At 39.6% G+C, this 9,697-nt stretch overlaps 1 protein-coding gene across 2 annotated transcripts in view; it reads right to left on the bottom strand.

Annotated features, from left to right (window-relative positions):
- Positions 1–227: 227 nt before the first annotated feature.
- Magi3 (membrane associated guanylate kinase, WW and PDZ domain containing 3) overlaps positions 228–9,697 on the bottom strand; it is a 205,077-nt gene continuing 195,607 nt past the window's right edge. Inside the window, exons 20-22 of one of the 2 annotated variants that reach the window (XM_075981725.1) lie at positions 4,434–4,572; positions 3,581–3,671; positions 228–3,020 (exon numbers count right to left, since the gene is read on the bottom strand). In XM_075981725.1, the coding sequence (XP_075837840.1) occupies positions 3,622–3,671; positions 4,434–4,572 (189 nt within the window). In that variant the 3' untranslated portion in view covers positions 228–3,020; positions 3,581–3,621. The remainder of the gene's footprint in view (positions 3,021–3,580; positions 3,672–4,433; positions 4,573–9,697) is intronic. The other variant, XM_075981724.1, reaches the window with a different exon arrangement.

Here is a 9,697-nt window from a genome sequence, read left to right as displayed (position 1 = left end):
TCTTCTCCAGTAGTGGAGAAAGGGGACATTAAAAAAATGTCTTTGCAATGAAGTAATGGTATACAATTTAAGGCTTTCATTCACATATGAAATTCAGTACAGGCAAAGACACATTGTTATGTCTTTCTGATTTTAAGACTCTTATGACTCAGATCATGATGGGAACTAAGGTCCGCAAACAGCAATGTTAAGTGATGCTGACAGTTTTAAAAAAAAAAAGCAGAACATAAATTTTTTTCTTTTTTAATATCTATATAAAAAATAACGAGCGATTTACAGATCTTTCTCTAATCAGAACCTCAAGTGTATATATATATATAAAGGTACTGTACATATATAAACATTTACAGCCAGGACATCCATATTTGCTCAGCATTCCAAGACCACATGGCTAAGTCAGTATATAATCAATACAGTGACAGGTTACTTAGGAAGAGCCACATCAGACTGACAACATATGACATCAAAGTAATGTCACAGTTAACAATAAAAATAGGATTTATGTCACTAATTGTGGACTATAGGGAAAATAAATCATTTCTGTGTTACTAAATTCTTAGCATTTATCAAGCCTCCTAATTTTGCTCTATTCAAGTATATATCATAGATGGGTAGATATAGTTCTGGGTGGAAGCATGTGTTTCCTACAGGGGTCAGTACAGTTGGTCACAGTGGAGTTTGTCAGACTCACGGGGTAACAGAATGAGCGTTCAAATACTCCATAAGTAGACAGTTTTGGTCTGAGAAATGTCTGTATTTATAGATGCTTCTGAATGCTGTTTCAGGGAACCTAACTAACATCCTGATCTATTGCATGAGGTTAAAAATTGTCTCCAACTTTCAGCAAACAGTTTTTCTTAGATTTTAGAAAAGAACTCTGAAAGCTTTTCCTGTTTTTAGTTAATTAGCTAAAAATTAAAGTTCCACCACACAGTCTATACTGTATTAGTCTTGACTTGCTGCAGAAGCCCAATGCAGGCTCTGCTTCTAAATTCTTAAAACTCATGTATCTGCCCCCACCTGAGCTTCTCTATGCCATGGGAGCTGGTACTTCGTCTGGCTGTGTAGCACTGGCTTCATGACTAAGTCTCTCACAATGATCTATACATTTTGGCTTTCCAATAATGTCATAGAGACTAATGACTAATAGTCAAGATATCCAGATATAGTAATTTTTCTTTGAAGAGAAATGGTATTTCTACATGCTTCTGCACTTCTCTCACTACAGCAGGTGGTCTGAGACACTCTTAACTACATTAGGGTTGGCTAACATGGCAGGAGTTTGTTCATTCTGTTGCTTAGTCTTTCTCATTTTGAGCATTCAATTGTAAGGAATATCTTCAGTAGTTACTTGGAACACCTTAGCCATAAAAAAGCATCTTCAATATTTGACCTTTCCTGTAACATAGTGATGTTTCTTAGTTGCACTTTAAAAGTAGACGGGCAGAAGCTGTGAGAAGAGGCCAAGTGCCAACTTTAATGATCAGCTAACAATTTCTTCCTCTGCAGGGACTCAAATATTTCTCTCTGTAAACATGCAACATGCTATTGAAAATATCTTCAAGCCAAACTGAACTGTTTGATGACTGGAAATATCAGAATGGGAAGGATAGAACAGACATGATACAGTAGATAACTTGGCACAAATACAAAGTGAGCTGTGACCACACTGCTAAGATCATGTCATTGCTGAGCGGGTGGCCTGAGCAGGGCGTGGCAGAGGAGCCCATGGGTGCAGGTCCTTCCTGAGCATGAGGAAGGGCAGCCAGCAAGGGCCAGGTGGGACTTAGCAATCTCAGAAGCCCTTCATGCAGCCTGGCTAACTCGATGCTCCAATTAGATATTGAAGACTTTCTGGGGAAAAAACACACCTCTCCCCTTTAAGAGAATGCTGTGTTATAGTAAAAGATAACAACTTAAATTTTCTTTGAATTATACAAAAGGTCACAGCTGTTTATCAGTCATGCCAACAGTGCCTGTGATTTTATTTGCACGTGGCACCCTCCAGGGCCCTGGAGTGATGGGTGCTTTTTTGACTGGAGAGCTGGTTTCAGGTGTGCTCCCTGCACGCTCCTTGCATTTGTCAGTGGCCTCTGGATCTTTCTGTTTGTCATCTCCTGATTTATTTAACATCACCTTCTCTTCAGGTTCCTGCTTGAGCTTCTTTGTTGAGATGTGGACGTTTTCTCCTGCGGTTGGCTTCTTTCCTTTCTCCTTCTCGCACACCGCCCTGCTAGCAGTGTTGTTAGTCTTTTTCGATGAAAGAGATGTTTCATCAATTTTATGGCCCTTTTTCTCTGGAGATCTTGTTCTGTTTTTACCCAGTTGACTCTGTTTCAGATCTTTCCTGATGACACCCAACTTTTCTTTACCATCTGGGAGCTGTTCAGTACTGTCGAAAATATGGCCTGCTGCTCTTTGGCTCCCAACCTCTGGTAATTTGCTCTCAGTGTTTGATGGGCTGCTGCCTCCAATCTTTTGCTGCTTTTTGGGACTAGAAGAGCGTCCCCTGCCTTTTCTGCAGGGATCTTGTTCAGAGCCTGCCTTAGTGGTGATCTGACCTTTAGTCTCTCCTTTCCTAGGGCTGAGTGACCGATCTCTAGATTTTCCTTTGGGGTCACTTTTTAGGGGCCTGGGAAACTTTTCCGCATGTTCGTCTGAATGTCGATTGGCTGACTTTTTGGGACTAGCAGATCTACCCCTTCGTGTGACACCATTTTCTCCTTTGAGTAGACTCTTCTCATGCCCATAACTATTGGGTGGACCCTTCTTACTCACATTTTTCTGGAAAACAATCTGATGCTTCGTTTCAGGCTGGCTTCCATTTAAAGTGCTTTTCTTTTCTGGTACAGTGTCCTTTAGTTCTTCTGCCTTTTCACATATCTGAACTCTAATCAGAGAGTCTTCGGTTACTGGCACATTAGACTCTTCAAACATGGAAGCAGAATGTGAAGATGGGAGAAGTGGCTGTTCATCATAAATGACATTGGAAGATGAAGGACTATTAATATCCCAATCACCTAAAAAGTGATTGAGTAAAACACAGTTACATTCAACAATTATAAACAGGAACAGTGAATTTTGAACTTTGACAGCCATTTGAGTATGTAACTGGTTACACAGCCCAAGGAGGAGTATGTTACATTGCTTATACATGTTTACGTCACTCTTTATAAAGGCAGATGCTTGTAGATATCTGCTCATACATGAAGGGTAGATTATGTTATAATTGTTTCACTTATGTACTGTAAGATGTAATATATGATTTATAAATTATTCATAAATCCAAATAAGATACAAATAATAAAACTGGACCAACGTAGCTAGTCCAAGAAACTTACTAACTTAGCTGTTATTACTGTTTAAGTTAAGGATTTGCCAAAATCACTAGTGAAAAAGACCAGACCATAGTAACCCAAATGAGGTTTATGGGCACTGTAAATACTTTTCTTGTTAAGCTGTCCAATTTAATGTCAAAAGGAGACTGAAAAAGTGCAGAAGACAGGAGTAGATGTATTTATTAATAGCATCATTTTAATTAAAAAGAAAAAGAAGTGATTTAAAAGACATGCAAATTTACCAAGTCTTTTTAAGGAAAGACCAAGAAAAGCCCTGAAAGCCTTAATGTTGCTCAGGTTTCACGTAGGAGCACAGACCGGAAGGAGCCAAACCTGAAGAAGGAAGAGAAAAAGCCTAGGACTATGTGAAAACAAACCAGCACAGTTAGCACAGATGTCATGGGCACGTGTGCTGTATGAGCAGATGGTGGAAGGGAACACAGCCAGAGAACACAGCTGGAAGGGACTGCAGGAGCTTATGTCTACATGTGCCCTACAGAAGCTCTGACGGGGGCTGTAGGGAAGACACGCACAAAATGGGTGTTCTAGGATCATGCATCTCAAAGTGAGTTTTAAAACACTGCGACAGTTCATTCAAAACCTCTAATAAAGCCAAGGGCATTTACTATCAGTGCAGGAGTACAGACATGATCTCAGATTTACCTCCCTGTCCACAGGTAGTGGGGCTATGGCAACTTAATTTGACAAGTGACTAGAAAAATCCTAAAGTTCTGGCATTCATTGACACACTTATCTTACTTTAAGAAAATAACATTTATTGGCAATGTGTAATTAGCCAAGGAGGGAATAAAGCTAGGCTATTCTAAAGACATTTGAAATTTTTGCTTCTAATGTTCTCATTTCTTACAGGCATATTTCTCTACAAAAAGCACTCCGTGCTTTCAGATGAAATAAAGACATCCATTCTATTTCAACAAACAACACTGTTTGGAACATCACTTGCATTCTAGTAACGTTCTTTGGTGGTGCTGTGTCACTTCTGAGTCAGCCAGTAAGATGTCCATGCCCTCCAAAGGGTATCCCTGTCCTTCTGTCGGGCCCTCCCCAGCATGAGTGTTTAGCTGTTTTGCTTACCATGGTCAGGTATCAAGCCAGTTCCTGGCCTCAAAAGGAGGAGGACTTTATTTCCACCAGCCTGAATGAGCTCAATTGCTCGCGTATGTGTGATGCCTTGTGTAGGTTCGCCATTGATTTCAACAATCTGGTCACCAACCTGGACAAGGAACATTCACAACTGTGTGAAACAGCGGTTTTTCATTTCCACACTGTCAACAGAGCCCTTCACCCTGCTTGGTCATTCTTACTTGTGAAATCTTTAACCTAGCAGAGTGCAATTCTGTGACAGCTGGTGGGTGGATAGATAATGGCAATGAGGAGAGACAATGCATGATTTTTATCTACTTTATAAAAATTTCACATGGGAAAGCTTTATGTGGTTACTAATCAGTATCAAGGATCAATGATTTTCCCACATGTGTGAGGTCCTGAGACTGATCTCTAGTCTTGGGAAATAAAGAAATTTTTAAAAAATCTAGTTTTCTACCAAAATTTAAAACAATGGAAAAGGTGACATTTCTACATTAACCTAAATAACAGCGTAAAGCAGTGTCTAAATGGCAACTGTACAGGTCTTTCAAACACACGCTGGGCAGATGACTGCTCATAACATGCTTTTCACTGCCAGCATATCCTGTACATGTGTGAGGCCTTAGCTAAATGATATACTTGAAGATTACAGTTTATAAAGCTTTGAGAATACATTATTTAGGTATATGAACACTTATTTAAACCAATTACTGGACTGTATATAGTGACTTAAACACAAAGTAATTTTCTGGGAAACAAAAACTAGTATTAAATAAGATACCACAGTGCTGATGTCATTTACCAGAAGTATGTATTTTAAAAGCAAACAAAGCATATGGGGAAATTTAACAGTAAAAACACAAGTAAAGATGGTGGAGTGATTTAAGAGCTACATCAAGGTGGCATGCAGCAGAGTATTTATTTTTGAAAAAAAAACAATGAGACATTACTGAAAATAAAAACCCAAATATTCCAGATATTGGTAAGACATAAATAATCCATAAGTAGTAACAGAACAGACTCGAGATTTGATGGGCTGGAGAGATGGTGGTTAAACTGGGTTCAATTTCCAGCACCCACGTGGCAGCTCAAAACCGCCTTTAACGCCAGTTCCAGGGGATTTAATAACTTTTTCTGGCCTCTATGAGCCAGGCAAATATAAGCAAAACACTTAAAAAAATTAAAAATGAATCTACAGATACAGCCTGACCTGACAGGAAGCTGAGGTCCAACTATGTGGTTCCTACCATACACAGCTTTAACCTTGTCCTAGGTCAGGGTCTCATTTTCCTCACCTGTCTGGTGGGGCTGTAGGGGAGTGCTATGAGATATGGTTACACGCCGCCTGTAAATACGTGCCAGCCTTCAAGTTAGTGTAAAATGCATTGGCATAAAGATGTGACTGAATATATCCAAATCTACACACTGAAAAAATAATCATAATCTATAGAACAAATAAAATTGTTGTATATTTACAAAGAGAAAAAAACATGTTTTACTCTTGAATAAATGGAGGTATGAAGGGTATCAGAAACATGACCATCTAATCTACATAGGAAGTAGAAAAAGACAAGATCTAAGTAAATTGGGAGAGTGGGGATCATGGAAAAGGGGAGAAGGGAAGGGGGAGAGGAAGGAAGGGGAGCGGAGAAAAATATATAGCTCAATAAAAAGAATAAATAAATAAATGAAACATGACCAGTTGGTGAATTTAATTGACAATATGCTTTAAACATTGCCTAGAATCCACATGTTGAAAACCTAACCTCTTAAGTCATATATTGGGGTTCTGATGAGTGGGAACTTGGGAGGCAACTAGATTATTATCAGTGGGGAGTAGCTTTGTTTAAAAGTGAGATCCTATCTCCTAGGCATCCTTTGTGTCGTGTCTCCCCCCCCCCCAAACCCCCCCCCCCCCCGGTCGCATGCCTGCTGTCTCAAAACTAGCATCCCCAACAGCAAGGGCATCTGAACACGAGATTCTACAGACTCCAGAGGTATAACAGTTTATATATTCCCCAAACTCAGGTGTTCAGTTATGGTAACAAGCAGACTAAGACAAACACATGAAATGAACTCAGTGAAGTAAGATGAAGATTACAGAACAGAAAACAGTAAGAAAGTCAATTATCTAGAATAAGTGGAAGAAAAGCCACTATTAAGCTCCTTTGATAAATGATTAAAAAATTATTTCCCCAAGGAAGTATAGATAACAAAATATCTCTGAATAAATAATTCTGAAAATAAAGGAAAACTAATTAGTTCATCTTAAGAATGTCACAGTTTCAGTGACATTCTTTGTCTTAGGCCACAAACCTGTATTTTTTAATATAAATAAAATCTTAAAAAAACTTTTGTAATTGAACAGACTTGCCAGCAGGTGTCGTTTTAACTTTAAAATAAAAATGGGAAGGAAAGGGAAAGTGTTGTCTGAGAGCTCAGTATTTAAAACCAAAGGGAAAAACACTCCTCTGAGAGGACAGATGAACATTTATTTTTTTTTCTGAGATTATAGGTTGCTATAAAACGTTAATAAAATGGTGAAAATATTTTTGAAAAGCTGAACATTCAACTCCAGTTTTACCAAAAAATCATAAGAAGAGAGGAGAAGGGAAAGGAGAGAGAAATGAAAGGCAGACGAAGAAAAGGAAAAGACAAGTTTCTGCAGACGGAGCAACTCCAGTGGTCAACTGAAGCCAGTCTTCGTAAAACAGCTAGGCTTTAAAACTTAAAAAACAAAAGACAAAAACCCAAAACAAAAGGCAGGGAGAAAAATAAGAGATGTTGCAGTTGTGGCTGCAGAGAGGCTCAGAGCTGAGGAGTGCTGGTTTCCAGCACACAATCATCTGTTCCTCCAGTCCCCGAGGACCTGATGCCCTCTTCTGGCCCCTAAGGGTACTGAATGCATGTGGTCAAAAGACCTATACAGCCAAAACACCCCCACACATAAAGTGTTAAATCTTTAGAAACTCACTGACTAAAGCACAAAGTCTGACACATGGATTCCATTATCTCACAACCTATTCAGAAATGCTATGCCTCCCGAGGAAATCCAGCCCAGACGATCTCAGCAAGGGGATAAGTATAGGTATTGCCACTTACCTCATGACCAACAGTAGCATAAGTGGCAATACCATTGCTTGGAAGACGGAACTGAGAGTCTGACTTCCTTGCTTGCAGTGCTAGGGGTAGAAACTTAGGCCTCAGGTATGCTAGACACACATTGAACCCATACCCCAGGATTTAAGGACCAGCTTCAGACTCAAGATATTTCTAGATCCTCTGCTGACACGCAGTACCTTCCCACCCCTAAGCTAACATTCTCTTGGTTTCCGAATTATACTAGTACATTATTACTGTACCACTAATCCTATCTACCCAGTTATAAGAGCTGAGGACAAATCTTCATTTTCTAAAAATTTCAATATCTAGGAGCTGGTGCAGTAGCTCAGTGGGTAGAAGTATTTGCTGCTAAGACAGACAGACTTAAGTTCAATACTGGGGTCCACATGGTGGAAAACAAGCACCAATACTCTCAAGTTGTCCTCTGACATGCACCTTGGCATGTGTACCCTAACACATGTATCCATACACTTAATAATTTTAAAGATTAGTTATCTAGATTTATCCAGCCATTCTAACCTCTTGATATCTATAAGCATCTATAAAGTACTAATCTTGATTTAAAAACTCACCCAGGACATGCTTTTGAAAAATGTTTATGAATTACCCACTGAATATTCAAGGCACTGTATGAAGTACTGAAGACACTGTGACCCAAAGGCACAGAGATAAAATTGCTATATGGAGACCAGTAAGGGAGGAAGGAGGCAAGAGAGGTGGAGGTCCTTTCATGGCATCACGGAGAGTGTTAGTTGAGACCTCTCTGAAAGCCGACATTTTCTTATTAGAACGGATCCGAATATAACAGTTAATAGTCTAATTTTGTTTTCAAAATCTAGTGTTTATTTTTTAAATAAAAGTAGGTTCAGTCATGGGACTTTCAGTTTCTGCTATCTTTTAGAACTACACATTACCTGCTTTTAAGGCCTGTTTGGCTTACATCTATATGATGGAATTAGTAGATCGAGGGCTCTATTTGGAACCATTTTAAAAAGAAGAAATGTGAGCCAGGCAGTGGTGCTGCACAGGAAGCAGGCAGGCGGATCTCTAAGTTTGAGGTCAGCCTGGTCTACAAAGCAAGTTCCAGGACAGCCAGGAAACCCTGTCTTGAAAAACCAAAAAAGAAGAAATGTGAACTACCTCAGCAGAGGAGAGGTAAAGAGGAAGAGCATGGGGGGAGAGGATCAAGAGGACTCTAAAGCATGTCACAATGGATCCTAAACCCATGCTCAGAAAGAAGCTGCTTAAAGCTATATTGCTACAAAATGGTAGGAAAAAGGTTTGATTTGTATCTTCCTCAATTCTCAAACCTGAGCTCTTTTCACTCTGTTGAACTATGTGAGAAAGCAAGCAGGCTAGCCTCAACAACTCTGTATCAGATGCTCCCAATGCATTCGGCCTTCTTGGCTTATAATAAACCCTCAGGCTTTGGTGTGTGATTTTGCATTTCTGCCCTTCCTGATTGCCTTACTTTCCTGTGCACTAATTGTAGGCCCCACTCAGAGTTATGTCCATGGCCTGCTGCTCTCTAAAACTCTTTGAGTGATCTAATCTACCACAAACACTTGCCCTTTGCTTCTGTCTGTCTGGGTCATGTCACTGTCTAAGGCCTGTGAAATACACTTGGACAGCTAACTGATACCTCTACTTTAATATGATAAAAAAAATTATAGCAGCTGGCTGTCAAATTCTTTCTCACCCGAGTTTTTTTTTTTTTTTTAGTCACACAGGTAAGAATAGGTATAGACAAAAGGTTCTGTTCTGCCCAGTCCCACAGCTGTTCAATCCCAACAAAACACACAGAGAATTATATTAATTATAAACTGTTTGGCCTATTAGCTCAGCCTTATTATTAACTAGCTCTTACAATTTAAATTAACCCATAATTCTTGTCTGTGTTAGCTAGGTGGCTTAGTACTTTTTATAAGTGAGGCAGTCCTCATCTTGCTTCCTCTGTGTCTGGGTGGTGACTGCAGACTGAGCCATTCCTCTTCACAGAATTCTCCTAGTCTGGTCGCCCTGCCTATACTTCCTGCTTGGCTACTGGGCAATCAGTGTTTTATTAAATCAATATGAGTGACAAATCTTTCACAGCAAGGAGGTCTCCCAGACAGCCTTGTCTTTGTCCC

Source organism: Microtus pennsylvanicus, chromosome 7 (assembly GCF_037038515.1).
Source record: "Microtus pennsylvanicus isolate mMicPen1 chromosome 7, mMicPen1.hap1, whole genome shotgun sequence".
NCBI classification, from domain to species: domain Eukaryota; kingdom Metazoa; phylum Chordata; class Mammalia; order Rodentia; family Cricetidae; genus Microtus; species Microtus pennsylvanicus.
The sequence above is the reverse complement of the archived record's forward strand: the minus strand, read 5'-3'. Positions and strand labels throughout refer to the sequence as shown.